Source organism: Salvelinus fontinalis, chromosome 37 (genome assembly GCF_029448725.1).
Source record: "Salvelinus fontinalis isolate EN_2023a chromosome 37, ASM2944872v1, whole genome shotgun sequence".
Classification (NCBI taxonomy): Eukaryota; Metazoa; Chordata; class Actinopteri; order Salmoniformes; family Salmonidae; genus Salvelinus; species Salvelinus fontinalis.
The window spans coordinates 919,385-942,128 of record NC_074701.1 but is presented as its reverse complement, the minus strand read 5'-3'; the positions used below and the strand labels follow the sequence as shown (position 1 = coordinate 942,128).

The 22,744-nt window shown below is 41.0% G+C and overlaps 1 protein-coding gene across 1 annotated transcript in view; it reads left to right on the top strand.

Moving 5' to 3' along the window:
- The window catches only part of LOC129835969 (phospholipid phosphatase 4-like), a 199,402-nt gene that overhangs the window by 92,159 nt on the left and 84,499 nt on the right, over positions 1 to 22,744 (top strand). The window contains exons 2-3 of the mRNA XM_055901675.1: positions 6,392 to 6,500; positions 17,391 to 17,481. Coding sequence (XP_055757650.1) covers positions 6,392 to 6,500; positions 17,391 to 17,481 — 200 coding nt within the window. The remainder of the gene's footprint in view (positions 1 to 6,391; positions 6,501 to 17,390; positions 17,482 to 22,744) is intronic.

Here is a 22,744-nt window from a genome sequence, read left to right as displayed (position 1 = left end):
TTTATTTTTTTGTTAAATACAGTGGCATTGGCATTTTTCCTATTTTGTTGCCTTACAACCTGGAATTAAAATATATTTTTTGAGGGGTTTGTATCATTTTGATTTTGATATTTGATGTACACAACACGCCTACGACTATGAAGATACAAAATGTTTTTTATTGTTAAACAATCAAGAAATAAGACAAGAAAACAGAAAACTTGAGCATGCATAACTGTTCACCCCCCCCCCCCCCCAAAGTCAATACTTTGTAGAGCCACCTTTTGCAGAAAATACAGCTGCAAGTCTCTTGGAGTATGTCTCTATAAACTTGTCACATCGAGCCACTGGGAATTTTGCCCATTCTTCAAGACAAAACTGCTCCAGCTTCTCAAGTTGGATGGGTTCCGCTGGTGTACAGCAGTCTTTAAGTCATACCACATATTCTCAATTGGATTGAGGTCTGGGCTGTGACTAGGCCATTGCAAGACATTTAAATGTTTCCCCTTAAACCACTCGAGTGTTGCTTAGGGTCATTGTCCTGCTGGAAGGTGATCCTCCATCCTAGTGTCATTCTCTTGAAGATTGAAACAGGTTTCCCTCAAGAATTTCCCGGTTTTTAGCACCATCCATCATTCTTTCAATTCTGAAAAGTTTCCCTGTCCCTGTCGACTGGGACATCCTCACAGCATGATGCTTCCACCACCATGAATCACTGGGGGTTGGTGTTCTGGGGGTGATGAGGTGTTGAGTTTGCGTTTCCTTTATGGCCAAAAGCTACATTTTAGTCTCACTTGACCAGAATACCTTTTTGTCATATGTTTGGGGAGTCTCCCAACATGACTTTTGGCGAACACCAACTGTGTTCTTTTTTTCTTTAAGCGTGGCTTTTTTCTGGCCAGTCTTCTGTAAAGGCCATCTCTGTGGAGTGTACAGCTTAAGGTGGTCCTATAGACAGATACTCCAATCTCCACTGTGGAGCTTTGCAGCTCCTTCATGGTTATCTTTAGTCTCTTTGTTGCCTCTCTGATTAATGCCCTCCTTGCCTGGTCCGTGAGTTTTGGTGGGTGGCCCTCTCTTGGCAGGTTTGTTGTGGTGCCATATTCTTAAAACATTTTAATAATGGATTTAATGGTGCTCTGTGGGATGATCAAAGTTTCTGATATTTTTTTATAACTCAAGCCTGATCTGTCCTTCTACAAAACGTTGTCCTTGAACTGTTTGGAGAGCTCCTTGGTCTTTATGGTGCAGCTTGCTAGGTAGTCTAGTTTAATGACTTCCGGGTTGGAGGGAGTAGTCGCATTCCGCTTCGCTCCACAGGTAGTATTACCATTTCATTTTCATTTTCATTTTCATTACAGTACAACGGTTTGATTTGTTTGATCTTAGCTAGCTACATAGCCGTCTTTGTATCAAACATAATTGTGTAGTTATTGAGGTTCGCTAGCCAGCTATTTTCGTCCTAACGTAACGCAACGTAGCCAACATTGCTAGCTAGCCAGCTAGCCACCGAATAGCAGCATTTTAGAAACGAGTGCATTACAACGGAACGACTTGATTAGTGTAGTGTTAGCTGGCTACACAGTTGTCTTTGCTATCTTTGATTGTTTGATCTTAGCTAGCTACTTAGCTGGCTACATAGCCGTCTTTGTATCAAAGATAATTGTGTAGTTATTGAGGTTCGCTGAGGTTCGCTAGCCAGGTATTCTCGTCCTAACGTAACGTAACGTAACGTAGTCAACCCTGCTAGCTAGCCAACTAGCCACCGATTAGCAGCACTGTAGAAACGATTACATTACAACGGAACGACTTGATTAGTGTAGTGTTAGCTAGCTACATAGTTGTCTTTGCTATCTTTGTATCTAAGATAATTGTGTAGCTTTGAGTAATTATCGGTTAGCTAGCCAGCTATTTTCGCCTGCCGCGCTGCCGTCCTCCTACCTAGCCAACACTGCTAGCTAACACTGCTAGCTAGCCAACTTCTACCGAATAGCAGCACTGTAGAAACTTACATTACAACGGAACGACTTGATTAGCGTAGTGTTAGCTAGTTGTCTTTGCTGTTCTTGTATCCAAGATAATTGTGTAGTTTAGAGAAATTTTGAGAAATTGTCGAGGTTACCTAGCCAGCTTCACTTTCAACAACACAGCCACTGCTAGCCAGCCTACTTCACCAGCCAGCAGTACTATATCATTTTTAGTCAATAAGATCTTTTATTTTATTTTTTTGCAACGTAAGCTTAACTTTCTGAACATTCGAAACGTGTAGTCCACTTGTCATTCTAATCTCCTTTGCATTAGCGTAGCCTCTTCTGTAGCCTGTCAACTATGTGTCTGTCTATCCCTGTTCTCTCCTCTCTGCACAGACCATACAAACGCTTCACACCGCGTGGCCGCGGCCACCCTAACCTGGTGGTCCCAGCCCGAACGACCCACGTGGAGTTCCAGGTCTCCGGTAGCCTCTGGAACTGCCGATCTGCGGCCAACAAGGCAGAGCTCATCTCAGCCTATGCGTCCCTCCAGTCCCTCGACTTCTTGGCACTGACGGAAACATGGCTCACCACAGATAACACTGCTACTCCTACTGCTCTCTCTTAGTCTGCCCACGTGTTCTCGCACACCCCGAGAGCTTCTGGTCAGCGGGGTGGTGGCACCGGGATCCTCATCTCTCCCAAGTGGTCATTCTCTCTTTCTCCCCTTACCCATCTATCTATCGCCTCCTTTGAATTCCATGCTGTCACAGTTACCAGCCCTTTCAAGCTTAACATCTATATCATTTATCGCCCTCCAGGTTCCCTCGGAGAGTTCATCAATGAGCTTGATGCCTTGATAAGCTCCTTTCCTGAGGACGGCTCACCTCTCACAGTTCTGGGTGACTTTAACCTCCCCACGTCTACCTTTGACTCATTCCTCTCTGCCTCCTTCTTTCCACTCCTCTCCTCTTTTGACCTCACCCTCTCACCTTCCCCCCCTACTCACAAGGCAGGCAATACGCTTGACCTCATCTTTACTAGATGCTGTTCTTCCACTAACCTCATTGCAACTCCCCTCCAAGTCTCCGACCACTACCTTGTATCCTTTTCCCTCTCGCTCTCATCCAACACTTCCCACACTGCCCCTACTCGGATGGTATAGCGCCGTCCCAACCTTCGCTCTCTCTCCCCCGCTACTCTCTCCTCTTCCATCCTATCATCTCTTCCCTCTGCCCAAACCTTCTCCAACCTATCTCCTGATTCTGCCTCCTCAACCCTCCTCTCCTCCCTTTCTGCATCCTTTGACTCTCTATGTCCCCTATCCTCCAGGCCGGCTCGGTCCTCCCCTCCCGCTCCGTGGCTCGACAACTCATTGCGAGCTCACAGAACAGGGCTCCGGGCAGCCGAGCGGAAATGGAGGAAAACTCGCCTCCCTGCGGACCTGGCATCCTTTCACTCCCTCCTCTCTACATTTTCCTCTTCTGTCTCTGCTGCTAAAGCCACTTTCTACCACTCTAAATTCCAAGCATCTGCCTCTAACCCTAGGAAGCTCTTTGCCACCTTCTCCTCCCTCCTGAATCCTCCTCCCCCTCCCCCCCCTCCTCCCTCTCTGCAGACGACTTCGTCAACCATTTCGAAAAGAAGGTCGACGACATCCGATCCTCGTTTGCTAAGTCAAACGCCACCGCTGGTTCTGCTCACACTGCCCTACCCTGTGCTCTGACCTCTTTCTCCCCTCTCTCTCCAGATGAAATCTCGCGTCTTGTGACGGCCGGCCGCCCAACAACCTGCCCGCTTGACCCTATCCCCTCCTCTCTTCTCCAGACCATTTCCGGAGACCTTCTCCCTTACCTCACCTCGTTCATCAACTCATCCTTTACCGCTGGCTACGTCCCTTCCGTATTCAAGAGAGCGAGAGTTGCACCCCTTCTGAAAAAACCTACACTCGATCCCTCCGATGTCAACAACTACAGACCAGTATCCCTTCTTTCTTTTCTCTCCAAAACTCTTGAACGTGCCGTCCTTGGCCAGCTCTCCTGCTATCTCTCTCAGAATGACCTTCTTGATCCAAATCAGTCAGGTTTCAAGACTAGTCACTCAACTGAGACTGCTCTTCTCTGTATCACGGAGGCGCTCCGCACTGCTAAAGCTAACTCTCTCTCCTCTGCTCTCATCCTTCTAGACCTATCGGCTGCCTTCGATACTGTGAACCATCAGATCCTCCTCTCCACCCTCTCCGAGTTGGGCATCTCCGGCGCGGCCCACGCTTGGATTGCGTCCTACCTGACAGGTCGCTCCTACCAGGTGACGTGGCGAGAATCTGTCTCTTCACCACGCGCTCTCACCACTGGTGTCCCCCAGGGCTCTGTTCTAGGCCCTCTCCTATTCTCGCTATACACCAAGTCACTTGGCTCTGTCATAACCTCACATGGTCTCTCCTATCATTGCTATGCAGACGACACACAATTAATCTTCTCCTTTCCCCCTTCTGATGACCAGGTGGCGAATCGCATCTCTGCATGTCTGGCAGACATATCAGTGTGGATGACGGATCACCACCTCAAGCTGAACCTCGGCAAGACGGAGCTGCTCTTCCTCCCGGGGAAGGACTGCCCATTCCATGATCTCGCCATCACGGTTGACAACTCCATTGTGTCCTCCTCCCAGAGCGCTAAGAACCTTGGCGTGATCCTGGACAACACCCTGTCGTTCTCAACTAACATCAAGACGGTGGCCCGTTCCTGTAGGTTCATGCTCTACAACATCCGCAGAGTACGACCCTGCCTCACACAGGAAGCGGCGCAGGTCCTAATCCAGGCACTTGTCATCTCCCGTCTGGATTACTGCAACTCGCTGTTGGCTGGGCTCCCTGCCTGTGCCATTAAACCCCTACAACTCATCCAGAACGCCGCAGCCCGTCTGGTGTTCAACCTTCCCAAGTTCTCTCACGTCACCCCGCTCCTCCGCTCTCTCCACTGGCTTCCAGTTGAAGCTCGCATCCGCTACAAGACCATGGTGCTTGCCTACGGAGCTGTGAGGGGAACGGCACCTCAGTACCTTCAGGCTCTGATCAGGCCCTACACCCAAACAAGGGCACTGCGTTCATCCACCTCTGGCCTGCTCGCCTCCCTACCACTGAGGAAGTACAGTTCCCGCTCAGCCCAGTCAAAACTGTTCGCTGCTCTGGCACCCCAATGGTGGAACAAACTCTCTCACGACGCCAGGACAGCGGAGTCAATCACCACCTTCCGGAGACACCTGAAACCCCACCTCTTCAAGGAATACCTAGGATAGGATAAAGCAATCCTTCTGCCCCCCCCCCCCCCTAAAAGATTTAGATGCACTATTGTAAAGTGGCTGTTCCACTGGATGTCATAAGGTGAATGCACCAATTTGTAAGTCGCCCTGGATAAGAGCGTCTGCTAAATGACTTAAATGTAAATGTAAATGTAGTCCCCCTTGCATAGTGGTGTTGCAGACTCTGGGGCCTTTCAGAACAGGTGTATATATACTGAGATCATGTGACATTTAAATAAAGTCCACCTGTGTGCAATCTACCTACTTATGTGACTTCTGAAGGTAATTGTTTGCACCAGATCTTATTTAGGGGCTTCATAGCAAAGGGGGTGAAAACTTATGCACACACCACTTTTCCATTTATTTATTTTTTTGAATTTTTTGAAAGAAGTACTTTTTTCATTTCACTTCACCAATTTGGACTATTTTGTTTATCTCCATTACATGAAATCCAAATTAAAAATACATTTAAATGACAGGTTGTAATGCAACAAAATAGGAAAAACACCAAGGGGGATGAATACTTTTGCAAGGCACTGTACATGTCCAAAATACAAAAATATTTACTCAGCTTTCTTAAATCTCCTAGTTATAAGACAGACACTTCAAAACCTTATTCTTTATGATACATTTTTTTACTGTCTGTTTAGCCATTTGTGAATGTGTTACTCAATGTGTTTCTATGAGCTATTTTAGTAAAGGCCAAAGTCAATATTTTATCAAATAATGTTCTAATATTCAAGATCTAAAATTCTAATATTCAAAATCAAATAGCTAAATGATCCATGGTATGACCATCTTAAAACTATTTGATATGTTAGCTTAGTAGAACCCCCCCCCCCCTTAAAGGCTTAGACTTTTAGAGATTTGAACAGTTAAAAGTGTAAAAATGTTTTAAGTCCAGTATCAAATATCGAATCCTCTTCAAAGTTCTATAGATACAATGTTGGAGCGCCAGTTTGCTGTCTAACGTATCAAATAACTAAAAACATGGTATTTCCGTAAAGAGATTGTGTGGTCCTGTAGAGCATGGGGCTTGCAAAGCCAGGATTGTGGGTTTGAGTCCAGCTGGGGCCACCCATATGAAAATAAATGTATTGTGAGTGACTGAGAGCTAATGTGCATATGTGTGTCTCCCTCAGATTAACAGAGTTCCTGGAGCCCTTTGAGAGAGTAATCCAACCAGAGGAGCTGTGGCTCTACAAAAACCCCTTGGTGGAGTCAGACCACATCCCCAAGAGGGTCATGTTCGTAAGTGACACACACACAGAGACAGATGGCCGCACACACACAAGAGCACACACGTGCACACACCATCATCACCATCACCATCATCCTCATCCCACTCATTATATTACCTCTCACAAATGAGACTCAAATGCAAGAATTCAGATGGTCTGTGAACTGGAGAAATAAGTCATTCAGGATAATCAATATCTTGTAATGCGTCAAATTCTCTATTGGCATAGGTTCTAAACATTCATCAAAAGATATGAAAAGTGCATCACAGAGCCATATTGATCAATCGTCCTGAAAGAAATTGCCTGCAAGTCTCCACGGAAAGAATACGGGCAGTGGAGGTCCATGGAGGACATTGCCAATCAATTTTCACAAACATAACATAGCAAAATCTCCAGTACACCTTTTTCAGTTGGAAACATATAGAACATAAGCAAATCAACTACTGTAAATCGAAAACCCCCAAACTCCTTAATGTTGATTGCCAAGAGACGCATCGGGTCCCATTTTTACGGTCTTTGTTATGACATGAACAAGGGATTGATGAAATTTGCCTTTCAGTTGATATGTATTTATATATTCTTGTCAATTGTGAATTTAGCATTATATGAATCTTTTTTGGGGGGGGGATTGCACTCCAAACCTTCCAATCTCAGGACAGACCATAAGGCCACTGAGTTGGCTCTTTCATATGTTAGTGCTGTCTTATTGTTGAGGGATATGTTATACTGTAATGTCATGTACACTCGTGGCCAAAAGTTTTGAGAATGACAAAAATTAATTTCCACAAAGTTTGCTGCTTCAGTCTCTTTAGATATTTTTGTCAGATGTTATTATGGGATACTGAAGTATAATTACAAGCATTTCATAAGTGTCAAAGGCTTTTATTGACAATTACATGAAGTTGATGCAAAGAGTCTATATTTGCAGTGTTGACCCTTCTTTTTCAAGACCTCTGCAATCTGCCTGGCATGCTGTCAATTAACTTCTGGGCCACATCCTGACTGATGGCAACCCATTCTTACAAAATAAATGCTTGGAGTTTGTCAGAATTTGTGGGGTTTTGTTTGTCCACCCGCCTCTTCAGGATTGACCACACGTTCTCAATGGGATTAAGGTCCGGGGAATTTCCTGGTCATGGACCCAAAATATTGATGTTTTGTTCCCCGGGCCACTTAGTTATCACTTTTGCCTTATGGCAAGGTGCTCCATCATGCTGGAAAAGGCATTGTTCGTCACCAAACTGTTCCTGGATGGTTGGGAGAAATTGCTCTCAGGGGATGTGTTGGTACCATTCTTTTTTCATGGCTGTGTTCTAAGGCAAAATTGTGAGTGAGCCCACTCCCTTGGCTGAGAAGCAAACCCACACATGAATGGTCTCAGGATGCTTTACTGTTGGCATGACACAGGACTGATGGTAGCGCTCACCTTGTCTTCTCCGGACAAGCTTTTTTCCGGATGCCCTAAACAATCGGAAAGGGGATTGATCAGAGAAAATTACTTTACCCAGTCCTCAGCAGTCCAATCACTGTACCTTTTGCAGAATATCAGTCTGTCCCTGATGTTTTTCCTGGGGAGAATTGGCTTCTTTGCTGCCCTTCTTGACACCAGTCCATCCTCCAAAAGTCTTCACCTCACTGTGCGCGCAGATGCACTCACACCTGCCTGCTGCCATTCCTGAGCAAGCTCTGTACTGGTGGTGCCCCGATCCCGCAGCTGAATCAACTTTAGGAGATGGTCCTGGCGCGTGTTGGACTTTCTTGGGCGCCCTGAAGCCTTCTTCACAACATTTGAACCTCTCTCCTTAAAGTTCTTGATGATCCGATAAATGGTTGATTTAGGTGCAATCTTACTGGCAGCAATATCCTTGCCTGTGAAGCCCTTTTTGTGCAAAGCAATGATGACGGCACATGTTTCCTTGCAGGTAACCATGTTTGACAGAGGAAGAACAATGATTCCAAGCACCACCCTCCTTTTGAAGCTTTCAGTCTGTTATTCAAACTCAATCAGCATGACAGAGTGATCTCCATCCTTGTCCTCGTCAACACTCACACCTGTGTTACCGAGAGAATCACTGACATGATGTCAGCTGGTCCTTTTGTGGCAGGGCTGAAATGCAGTGGAAATGTTTTTTGCGATTCAGTTTATTTGCATGGCAAAGATGGACTTTGCAATTAATTGGATTATTGGACTCTTAACTTCTCTAGGGTATGTGGGACAGTAGCATCCCGCCTCGTCAACAGCCATTGAAACTGCAGGGCGCCAAATTCAAAACAACAGAAATCCCATCATTTAAATTCCTCAAACATACAAGGATTTCAAACCATTTTAAAGCTACACTAGTTGTAAGTCCAGCTAAAGTATTCGATATTCAAAAAGGTTTTACGACGAAAGCACACCAAACGATTATGTTAGGTATGAGCCAAGTCACAGAAAAAGACAGCCATTTTTCCAGCCAAAGAGAGCAGTAACAAAAAGCAGAAATAGAGATAAAATTAATCACTAACCTCTGATGATCTTCATCAGATGAGACTCATAGGACTTCATGTTACACAATATGTATTTTTGTTCGGTAAAGTTCATATTTATATCCAAAAATCTGAATTTAGGCAAGACGCTACTGTCTCACTTGGCAAAAAGCCTGAGAAAATGCAGAGCGCCATATTCAAATGAATTACTATGAAAATTACTATAAAATCTAACTTTCATTAAATCACACATGAAAGATACCAAATTAAAGCTACAATGGTTGTGAATCCAGCCAACGTGTCAGAATTCAAATCGGCTTTCCGGCGAAAGCATACGATGCTATTATCTGAGTATAGCACAATAGTAAGCAGAGAGAAGCATATTGTAACCATGCAGGTGCGACACAAAACGCAGAAATAAAAATATAATTCATGCCTTATCTTTGACGAGCTTCTGTTGTTGGCACTCCAATATGTCCCATAAACATCACAAATGGTTCTTTTGTTAAATTAATTCTGTCGATATATATCCAAAATGTCCAGTTATTTGGCGCGTTTGATCCAGAAAAACACAGGTTCCAACTTGCTCAAACTTGACAACAAAATATCTCAAAGGTTACCTGTAAACTTTGCCAAAAAAATTCAAACTACTTTTGTAATACAACTTTAGGTATTTTTTAACGTTAATAATCGAGACGGGATGATCTGTGTTCAATGCAGGATTAAAACCAAATGTAGCATGCCTTCTGGACATGCGCTTCAATCAAACAGAACACCTGGAGTGACTCGACTTCAAGATGGCCGTATTTCTCCATTACGGAATAACCTCAAACTCAACTTCATTACGGAATAACCTCAAAGGCATAACCTCAACCGATTTCTCAGGAATGTTGACATCTAGTGGAAGCCATAGGAACTGCAAGCAATTCGCTTAGAAATCTGGTTTCCCAATGAAAAATCATTGAAAAGAGTGACCTCAACAACAAAAAAATCTGAATGGTTTGTCCTCGGGGTTTCGCCTGCTAAATAAGTTCTGTTATACTCACAGACATGATTCAAACCGTTTTAGAATCTTCAGAGTGTTTCATATCCAAATCTACTAATAATATGCATATCTTATCTCCTGGGGATGAGTAGCTGGCAGTTGAATTTGGGTATACTTTTCATCCAAATGTGAAAATGCTGCCCCCTACCCTAGAGAAGTTAAGGATCAATAGACTCCTAAGGATTAACCTGTTTAACCTGGATTAACCTGGTTTAACCTGTTATTTCATATGAACAAACATGTCCATCTTATCTCCCATTGGCACAAAATACTAGGCTACTTGCCTGCTTGCAGTGCAATACACCCACCACTAGAAACTGTGTATGCATGGTCTAAAGTTTATGTACATTCTTACATCAAGTTGAATTTTTATAAATGACAACTTGCATTACAACTTGCACACAAATGTTTTGGGATTTATTTTATGCACACTCATGGTTTATAAGTGTGACCCGTTTCAGGAATCTAGGAGTGTGTATCGGATCATTACTTCACGGAGCCGTTTGAACGGAGCCGTTTGAACGGAGCCGTTTGAACGGAGCCGTTTGAACGGAGCCGTTTGAACGGAGCCGTTTGAACGGAGCCGTTTGAACGGAGCCGTTTGAACGGAGCCGTTTGAACGGAGCCGTTTGAACGTCATTTTTTATATCAGGACTTTACTACCCTGCATGAATCTGCAGCCAGTCAGCTAACGTTAACTGGCTAACAGTACACTTTAACTTGAAATGTAACCACTTTCTGTTGAAATTAGAAACGTGTAATATCTGAAAATGTTGCTATCATAATTGAATTCCACTGATTTCAAAACTTGGTCCTCCAGAAAGTGGGGAGCATACACATAATGGTAGCTAGCTAACAGTACACTTCAACTTGACAGTAGGCTTATGCAGTTTAATTGTAATAGTTGGCATTATGGTTCATTGTTTAGCTTGCTAGCTACATGTCTTAACAACAAACTCCACTATGCAAATATCCATTTAAATAGAATGTCACTGCATCAACTGTTGACAGACATACTAGCTGGTAAATTTGCTCTGGTTATCTACTGCAATTTCAGACCACAGGTAAAATAGTCTAGCTGGCTACATTTTCAGATATTACACATTTCAAATTTTGACAGGATGTAGTTTCATTTCAAGTTAAAGTGTACTGTTAGCTAGCTAGCTAACGTTATCTGGCTGGCTCGCTATCTAATGTTACGTGTATGATCTTATTATTCATATCTCAGACCCATTTGCTTGACTAGTTATAGCCTAATGTTATCTAGCTAACATTAGACCTGGTGGTTAGATACCTGCAGATTCATGCAGGGTAGTAACGTCACGAGTTAGGATTATGGTTCATTGGTTCACCTAGATAGCTACATGACTCAACAAAAGACTCTCGTCAGACTGTGCAAGAGCACAGAATAACTGATGAATTTACGAACGCTCAACACCCGTTGAATATGGCTGGTGTCCGTAAACGTTGGCAAAAAAGCGTAATTAAATTGCGGATAACATGGATAACATGAAAACAGCCTAACCAGCTCTACTTTGGCGAGTTAAATGGTCAGAGCGGGGTGTTCTCTCATTATGGAAGTAGCTAGCAAGCTAGCCAATGTTAGCCATTTAGCTTGGGTGCTTGACTGACGTTGGGAGGTCAGAATGCTCAGATCAACCCTACTCCTCGGCCAGAGCGTCCAGTGTGTGCTTGAACACTTCGAGAGCAAAATGCTCTGAATTTACGAATGGACAATCTGACACTACAGTTGCAGTCACCAACGCTCTGGATAACATAACAGCCTAACCAGCTCTGCTATGGCGAGTAATGTTCAGTGAGCTCTCATTTGTGTGTGGAAGTGGCTACCAAGTTAGCTTGGTAGCTTGACTGCTTTTTACCCTTTGTATTGTTATTATGAACAGAACACACACAAAAAAAGAAATATATAAACAAGAGTACATATTACATATTGAGATACATTTTCAATTTCTCAAAAAGATTTATGGTAGGTAAGGATTTTTTGTTTTTACACTTAATATTAATATTTCAAATCTATCTTAAACAATGTGAAGAGGGGTTTGTTTTCCACCCACTTTAGTTTAAATCAAGGTCCATATAATTTGGATCAAAATAAAATGTAATATCAGAGTCTTTCAAATTAACATTAATAGTAGTTAATTTTAAAATGAAATCTTACTCACTCCAAAATCTTCTGACATAAGAACAGTACCAAAATAAATCTCTGGTGAGTCTCTGGTTCACAACCACAAAATACACATTTGTTATCAATAGCTATTTTTTTTAAAGGGGTGGATCAGCTTAATATTGCGGAAATATTGTTGCATCCATCAATGTAATTGTCTGCATAATTTCCAATCCCCCATAGCTTTTTTGGGGTAAATATATACATCCATAAACATATGCATACTGTGGCAGACCAACGGATTTGGTCAATACTTTTACCCAGATCAGACACGGACAGAGAAGGCTCAGTTTCAAGGGTGTTTATTTAAATAATCCATCAAAAACAAAAGGTTAGGTCTCCCCTTTGAGACCATCTCTGGGATACCCACTTCGGGGTTCCGGTTCTGGCTATATCCTGTCGGGCACAAAACTGAACTCCCTCTTGTTACCTCTCCAACCATCCACAATAACACGGGAGTCCTTTCTTCCCCCACCCCCTGTGTGCTGCCCTTCTGGCAGCTTTATGGACCTTGCACAGCTGATGAGCAATCCGCCCTTGATTACTCACCAGCTCCCAATTTGTCCTGGCTGGAGAGCCCGTTGAGACCTGGCACGTCCAGCAGATGGAGCCATCGCCTCGTGACGTATACTCCATCTGTTACCAGGCCTCGACGAGTCTCCCCCTGGTGGCTGACCTGCTGTACGCCACAATACATATGCTCATATATACATATACATACCTATAAAGATATACGTATATGGACGGAATTAATCAAACAAAAGGACCATTTGTGATGTTTATGGGACACATTGGAGTGCCAACAAAAGAAGCTTGTCAAAGGTAAGGCATGATTTATATTTTATTTCTGCTTTTTGTGTTGCGTCTGCAGGGTTGAAATATGCTACACTTTCTTTGTTTACTGTTGTGTTATCATCAGATAATAGCATCTTATGCATTCACCGAAAAGCCTTTTTTAAATCTGACATGTCGGCTGGATTCACAATGAGTGTAGCTTTAATTTGGTATCTTACATGTGTGATTTAATGAAAGTTTGATTTTATATAATTTTTGGAATTTGGCGCTCTACATTTTCCCTGGCTATTGGCCAAGTGGGACGCAAGTGTCCCGCCTATCCCAGAGAGATTAATAAATAAATAATTAAGCCAATTTGTGTATTGCTGAATCATCACTTAGGCTAGGGTTTGTGCAGATTTACGAGGTCAATTATGTTCAGAATGAGAATGATGAAGTACTAATACATTAATAAGTGACTTATCTATAGATATGAATATATCTTATAAGAGGTAATTCGGGAGATAGTAACTCGTCAAATAGGTTTTCCTGTGGTGCTCCAAGTTACTAATGAATTAACTGTTACATGATTAATTTAATCATGTAGTAATTAAACATAGTTAATTGATTTAATAAAATAACAGTCATCACATTAATTATAGTCACCTCACGACACAGGCCTACTTCAATATACAGTTAATCAATCAATCATTCATTCATCTATGCATGTCATCACACAGCATACAAGTCATCTTTAAATACATTCAATATTTTTTGTTATAAAATGAAATAACAAAGGGAGTCTTGAATATTTAAACAATGAATAAACCTCAACATGTCGGCTAAAGCGGTTAAATTCAGGAATGCATTTGACTGTTTTTAATATTAGGAAAATATGGTGCTGTACAACGTGACCGGTCGGGAGTAGGCCTAGGCTACTAAGTGACTGCGTGTAACGGCTTTCTTCCTGGGATGAAGGAGAGGACCAAAACGCAGTGCTGCTAGTGTTCAACATGTTTAATAAAGAATAATACCGTGAACACTACAAGCTACAAAACAATAAATGTGAATACCGAAAACAGTCCTATCTGGTGCAGAACACAAAGACAGAAAACAATCATCCACAAACCAACAGTGCAAACAGGCTACCTTAACATGGTTCCCAATCAGAGACAATGACAAACACCTGCCTCTGATTGAGAACCATATTAGGCCAAACAACAAACCCAACATAGAAACACAAAACATAGAATGCCCACCCAGCTCACGTCCTGACCAACTTAACAAAGACTAAACAAAGGAAATAAGGTCAGGAACATGACACTGCGAGTGAAGAGCAAAGTAATCCTAACATTTCCACACCCTAACTGTAAGCTAATCAATACCCAAACAGAGATTAAGTGAAAATAAAAATCGAATTAATTTATCAAGACCAGTTCCCATGCTTGTCTCAGAGCAGCACAAAATGGTGCTGAAAAATTTGACCACACACGAGTAGGCTATTGCTTCAAATCCTATTATAACAATTGGACGACTTTGGGAGTTTCAGTAAGCAACAATTTGTTATCTTCCTTTGCCTACTTTATTCCAATATTTTTGTTATCTCCATAGTGGGTCGTTATGGATCCATCCAGATATGGTTAGAAAACAATGCATTTGGTGGGCTATGAAGAAATGGAAGAAGTGACATAACTCACAAACACCCATGAATACGTTTAAAGTCCCTAAACTTGGCAAGAGTCTATTGTCCTGCTGATAACCCATCAAGGGTGGAAGGCATCTTTTGTATTCTTAAAAGAACTCCAGTACAGAGAAGAGAAAGAACCCTTAAATAATTTAACAATGTATAAACTGCAACATGTCAGCTAAAGCGATTGAATTCACACATGCATTTGATTGTTTTTAATATTGGCTGTCAAACAAAAACACAGAAGCTGGCTTGATAAACTATGTACATTTTCTCTGTTGTCTTTGGTTGCAATGTCATTTTATTTTAGATAACTCAGTTACCTTTCAAAAACGACCTATTTAAGGGTGGAGTTTTGTGCGGGTTGAGGAGTACTGTGCGGGTTGAGGAGTACTGGAAAGGTGTGACTCCAGGTTACAATAGGCCATAAGTATACAGCAGATTGCCGATTGTCCTCACCTTGATTATCCTGTAACAACATACTGTAGCATGACCAGGATCTCTATTCATTTAAGTGAACAGATTAGGGCTTTCAGGAAGAAAGGAAAATCTACTGGAGACATTTCAAAAATACTATTAAATTGGGGGATTATGTAGCTGAGATGTACAGTAGTTGAAATAAACATCTGCATTTTTAAAGAGTATTTTTATCATTATTTTATTAACAAAAGCATGAAGATGTTGATGGAAAAATACTGTACATTATATGCTTGATCCAACATTTTATGTAATTTTAATGCAGGGTTAATAATAATAAAAATAATAATCGTTGGATAACAGATCGGCTCTCATCTATCTTCAGTATGATTTAAAATCTTCCAGGACCACCGACAGTTTTTTTTATGCCTGACGCAGGACTCTAGTGTCAGAGAAGAGAGACTCTCTCAGACTGAAAACACCTCCATTAACACCTCCACCGATAGATCAGCGTTCTAACTCCCCATTGTGATAGATTGGTGCAATGACAGAATGCCACCATCTACCACTAACGGTCGCAGCATAAGCTCAAAACTTTCAAAGGAAGAACCACTGTAGTCTAGCTCTCCCCTCACTTGAGAATATCGATCACCCCAGCTCATGGCTTCAGCCAATCAAACTGACCCCATGCATCCCACACTGACCCCATGCACTTATCATGCATCCTGTGATTGGTCAGATGCTCCTAGCAGTCTAGTCAATCTAGTCCTTTGCATGCTCCCTCAAAAGTATAAGTATTAGCCGGGCCTGAACCATGTTTTCTGGTCTGAGAACGTGAGTGGACATATAGGCATGAGATGTGTTAACAAAGTAAGTTATTGTCGATGTTGTTGTCATTGCCGTATGTGCAGAGTAGCGTTATTCTATGTAGTTCTCATTCCTGTTATTACTAAGTGACTACTACTGATATTGTCTGCAATGATTAGTGACTGTTTACTACTACCTATTTCCTATAGATTTAAATACAGTCCTTGCTCTTGAATGTTGGTGTGCAATAGCCTACTATATGCTATATACAGTCCTTGCCATTATTCTTACTGTCCTATTGCCATGCTAGTCATTAATCTGGTGTTACTATGTAATACATGGTAATTATTAGGTCAATATTAGATACAATTCGTGTTCTATTCCATATCCCATTCTATCGTACTGCATATTTCCATTCAGGACAGTGTATTTATCTCCTGTATAGCATATTCATTCTACAGTATCTCTGTTTCTGTCCGTTACAGAACCATCCCCATGCATATGCCCATGTTCATCTCCAGTGTGTTTAATAAATATTGTTCCTGTGTGTGTTAATTCTTTGGCTGCTCCCATCTAACTGGGAATGTGTGTCACAGGTCAGCAAATACGTAGAGTGACAGCGGCTTACTGCTGTCCCCTGATACACATTGAAGAAGGTTAACACCATAACGTCTGTGTAACTTCCTCCCCTGCCTTCTATAAAAAGCAAGGAAAATTATATTAAAAGACTAAAAAGGAACTCTTTCCAAAAAGTAATTTTATTGTGATGACAAAATAACATATTTGTATTGACAGAGCAACAATAGGCTAACTTTGCTTCTCCATCTATCGCTTTTGGCGCTTCACACAGACAGGGCTGTGCCTATCCTGTATCTAATCCATAGTCATCCTTCATCCCAGAAGTTTAAGAGCCCTACCCAGTCTGACCTCTCATAGACCCGCTGTGATCTCCTGGGTGAGGTTATAATTGCCAGAGAGCGATAGTGATTTTGATACAGATTGCTTAACTGATACGATAAATTTGAATTTAAAGACTTAAATGGTCCAATTATCACTATCTCAAGGGAAATTCGATGTGCTGTGAACATCAATGTGCTGCACATCTTATGAATCAAGTGTTTGCATCCACTGCAGACTTTGAAGGAAAAACAGGATTATTGAATTTGGGCCGAAAGTAATGAACACTTTTTGAAGCAGAAATAATAACCTGGTGTCTGTGAAGGCCCAAGTCTCCTACGGAGTGACAGCCACTGAACACCAAACAGAATGCTCCCTTTAGTGCAAGAGATTCCAGAGCACAATAAAGAACCTTGTCAGTGGCAGCTCATTTTGCACTATTTTGATTAAAACCTTTAAAGGTAGATGCCACACTGCACACTCCCAGTGTAAGGAAAAGTAATTTTGTGTCAAGCCAGGAAAATCGCTCTTGTGGACCTCTGGGAAATGATTAAGAGTTCCTGTAATCGGCAACAATGTCAGGGTTGTCTTTAGATTGTGTTTGTTCTTGTTTTCGTCACAGGCAATTTCGTTTCTCACTCCTTTGGCTGTGATATTCGTGGTGAAGATCATTCGGCGGACAGATAAGACAGAAATCAAGGAAGCGTGTCTAGGTATGTATGTTTGAACCCTTAAATTGTCTCGTCATTTTCTCGGAACTGTTATCATTATTTACATCCTACAGACACGCTGTGAGTATGATTAAATAAGTGGCTGTAATGCAGGCCTTACCACATCTCACATCCTGTAGGAGGAATAGTAGGTGGGAAGGTAACATCTAAATGGGGATCCGTATAAGCAACTTTAATAAGGTTAATTACATCCTCCTCCTTTCGTTCTTCATATTCACCATTGTCCTGAATCTGTGTTTTATTATGCCAATTTTTGGTCACACTATAAACAAACTACAACTTATAGCATACATAAAGTCATCCGAAGCATTACATAAATGCTTCACACATCATCTATAAGCTTATGTCATACTATGTATAAATGGTGTATAAAGTGTGACATAACAGTGATGTTTTCTAATGCGGACTTGATGTGAAAGAAATACGGTAGGGTGCTTGAGTTGTGATGACTGGTCTAATGTGTGGGAATGAAATCATTGAGTTGATGTGTCCATATTAAGTGCATATTATGTATTTTTGCATTACTGAGGCATAGAAATTGTGTGGGCGGGGTGCTAAGCTGACGTATGGAATTGTTTTACGATGGTAATCCTATGGATCATTTAGCTATTCGATTTGGAATGTTAGGAACCCTTTAGATATCACTGAAATAAATATGGGGCGGCAGGTAGCCTAGTGGTTAGAGCGTTGGACTAGTAACCGAAAGGTTGCAAGGTCAAATCCCCAAGCTGACAAGGGAAAAATCTGCTGTTCTGCCCCTGATCAAGGCAGCTAAGCCTCTGTTCCTAGGCCGTCATTGAAAATTAGAATTTGTTCTGACTTGCCTAGTTAAATCAAAGTAAAAATGATTTGATAAAATATAGATTTTTGCTTTTACCCATGTAAATGCATTGAATAGCACATTCATAAATGGCATAAAGGACATTTCAAAAATGGTAATAAGAAACAAGGTTTTGAAGTTTCTGTCCTAAATCAAGGAAATATATGTACAGTATATATATGTATACACATGTATATGTTTTACAAATATTTAACCCCTTTTTTGGGTAGGCACAAAACTACCTTCATACAGTACTTCCATTAGTTTAAAAAAAATGGTACCGGTTACTTTCAGACGAATCCCGTGACACTTGTGAGGGTCGTAGAGCAAAACGGAGAACGCATCAGGTAACACTTTACATCAGGTGCACATTAATTAAAATGTAACTAAATAGTAATACATGTACTCATAACATAGTAGTTACATGTAAACGTTTTAGAACACCGACTCATTCAAGTGTTTTTCTTTATTTGTACTATTTTCTACATTGTGGAATAATAGTGAAGACATCAAAACTAGGAAATAACACATGGAATCAAATAGTAACCAAAAAAGTGTTAAACAAATCAAAATATATTTTATATTTGAGATTCTTCAAGTAACCACCCTTTGCCTTGATGACAGCTTAGCACACTCTTGGTATTATCTCAACCAGCTTCACCTGGAATGCTTTTCCAACAGTCTTGAAGGAGTTCCCACATATGCTAAGCACTTGTTGGCTGCTTTTCCTTCATTCTGTGGTCCGACTCATCCAAAACCAACTCAATTTGGTTGATGTCGGGGGATTGTGGCCAGGTGTATGTAATAAGGGTTAAGCAATATAGGTTATTACACAAGTGGAACAAAGATATGTAATTACAAACCAGCTTGTGTGCGATTATTCCACGTGTAATTACTCATAATTTATGTAATTACAAGATGTCTTGTTCCAAATGTAGCGAACATGTTCTGTAATTACACTTTTGCAGTCTCCTGTGTAGCACCATGTAACCTTGTTACATGAATCACTCCCACCAAAATAAGCTAGGCTAGGACTCCGCCAGCTACTGTAACAATGCACACCCTATCATTAACTACATCTAGAGTTATCTTATTTCCATATTATTTGGCTTAAAGGATGTATTGAATGAAACCTGGCCGTGACTGAGTCTGAACACTCCTTGGCGACAACACCACCAGGCTCCAGAGCATCAAAGCTGTAAAACAGGAAATAACAAACAAACAAATTGAAGACATTACAACCTTGCATAACATCAATTCACCTCCCAAGTTTAGATAAGAAGAATAACCTCATACAATGCAATGAAAAGGATATTCACCTGAAGTGCTGGTACTGCTTGATCTGTGGCAGCGGCCTGAAGTACGGAGTCAGGTGTTGTTGTTTTTTTTTATTTTTAGGGTTGTATCAGCTTAATATTGCGGAAAGAATGTTGCTTCCAATGTAATTGTCTGCATCATTTCCAATCCCCCATATTTTTTGGGGTAAATATATATATCCATACATATACACATATATACATACACATACCTATATAGACATACATGCTTTTTTAAAGAGTATACCTTTATTATTATTCCCCGCAAACCCTACCACCGATCCCCCAATTGTGGTAAACTGATTAACATTTCTGTTTTTACCTTCAATTTATACATCTCATACACATTTTACAGACACAGTCTACTTTATAATAGTTCTCTCTTGTTTGTTCTTAGTCCTTCCTCTATTTCTGTTGTCCATCCAGTTTGATTTCCACTTGTAACTGTGCTATTTCACAAAAGCTCCGCACCTATACACATTTCACAGATCCCGTATGCCCTACATTGTTTATCTTGTTATTAGTCCCACCCTTCAGCTCCACTCAACCCTTCCCATCTATCTTCCAACATCATCCATTTTGGATTTTTATTTGCCATATATTTTTCAACTGTGCTGTGATGCTTCACAAAAGATTTGAATCTTCCTATTCTCATAGCTTCCACGGATTGTAAATTAAAAATATTTTTTTTTACTAAAATAATTATTATATTATTGATTGATTGACTATGGCTTTTCAAATCCCCCAGTATTGCTATCTGTAGCGTTAGTTCTACGCAAATGTTGCAATTCTTCAACCATTCCTGGACCTGTGACCAAAAACGAGCTACATACGGACAATACCAAAATAAATGATCTAATGACTCTGCCTCCTCACAGCAGAATTTGCAGAGCTGGGAACATTGTATCCCCCATATATTTAACATTCTATTAGTTGCAAGAATTTTGTACAATAATTTAAATTGAAAAATTCGAAGTTTTGAATCCGGCGTTGTTTTGCGTATCAATTCATAAACCATGTGCCATGGAATGGGTACATCGAAAATCTCTTCCCAACTATTTTGCAATTTATATGGCACAGCTGTCAGTTTTTTGGTCCTTAAATTAAATTGGTAAATGCTTTTATTTATCACACTTTTCTTTAACCATTTATGTTCTTTAATATAGGGCCGACATACAAGTTCCTTACTTTTATCCCCTTCTACTTGCCTCTTCCATTTTTGTGGTATTGCTGCAATTAATTGGTTGTAATTTTGGGTAGAGCAGACATTTCCATATGTCTGTGTTAGCTGCATGTGTGACATTACTCCACCAGTCCTATTTATGATATCATTCACAAAAATTATACCTTTTTTAAACATTTCTTCGATAAAGTTTTTTTTATCAATTACTATATTTGAATTTAACCCCAATATGTTGTACTATTTGTTCCGTCCTTTCAGGTGGATTAAACTGAAATTGCAACCAACTTTCTAAGGCTTGTTTAAAAAATAAAGATATTTTGGAGATTATTTCCCTTTCAAACAACCGAAAGTGAGCAGGTGTAATCTGAATAAAGGGAAAGGCCCTTCTTGAACATAGGATGAGACATTCGTACCAATCTACTAGAGAACCAGTTTGGATTTAAGTATATAGTCAGGTGTTGTTGCCAGCCATAGCTTTCCACCAGTACCGTAACAGGTCCAATCAGCTCTAGGATGTGGACCCGTCACAGTGCTGTCCTTCACAACACCAGCAATCTCAGACAAAGTGTTCCCTCTGGTCTATCTGGAGCACTGCTTGATGAGGCTGAAGCACCAGTCGGGGGCAAACATGGTGTGGCCTGTGATCAGGAAGTGAAGGTCCAAACTGTGGTGGAGCTTGTGCATGGTCAGCCAGGCACAATACCAGAGCACAAACTGTTCTTGTTTTGGCCACTGCAGTTATCACAATTCAGGTCCACACATGTTTTCCCAACTCCATAGATGGTGAAGAAATGGTGCATGTAGTTGATGACTGCGCTGCTGCCTTTGCTGAAAGACATCATTTAATCAAGTAGTTGACTTGTTGTGGTATTCCTTCACAGCAGACACCAAACAAGCCACACTTGCGAGGAGTTAAAAAGTAGATGGGACGTGGCTAATTAGGGTCAGAATGATAGTGCACCTCCAAACAACAAAAGAACATTAAGATACGTTACAATTCATTGTCTCACCCCTGTCAATCTGTCTTTACACAGCTCAGTGAAAGGTATTTGCCTGCCTCCCATATACAGACGTGCTCAAATTTGTTGGTACCCCTCCACAAAAAACAAAGAATGCACAGTTCTCCCTAAAATAACTTGAAACTGACAAAAGTAATTGGCATCCACCATCGTTTATTCCATATTTAATAGAAATCAGACTTTGCCTTTGATTTTTTATTAAACATAATATTGTAAATAATAAAACAAATGAAAATGGCATGGACAAATATGATGGGACCCTTAACCTAATATTTTGATGCACAACCTTTAGAGGCAATCACTGCAATCAACATTTTCTGTAGCTCTCAATGAGACTTCTGCATCTGTTAACGGGTAGTTTGGCCCACTCTTCCTGAGCAAACTGCTCCAGCTGTCTCAGGTTTGATGGGTGCCTTCTCCGGACTGCAAGTTTCAGCTCTTTCCATAGATGTTCGATAGAATTCAAATCAGGTCTCATAGAAGGCCACTTCAGAATAGTCCAATGTTATGTTCTTATTCATTCTTGGGTTCTTTTAGCTGTGTGTTTTGGGTCATTATCCTGTTGGAGGACCCGTGACCTGCGACTGAGACAGAGCTTTCTGACACTGGGCAGTACGTTTTACTCCAGAATGCTTTGATAGTCTTGAGATTTCATTGTAACCTGCTGTTGAGGGAATTAAATAATTCCTCTAATGTACTCATTAATTAAAATCAATCTGTCTATTTATTAGAATTTGTAAGATACTTATTAACATAAAATAGACAGGATACAGTCTTATTAAAATTAGATAATATTATTTATTCTCGGAGCACGCTACCATTTGACCATAAACAACAGTTTATATACAAGATATGACATCATAGGTTACAGAAAAAATCTCCTCTTCCTGGTCAATATAAAACAGGT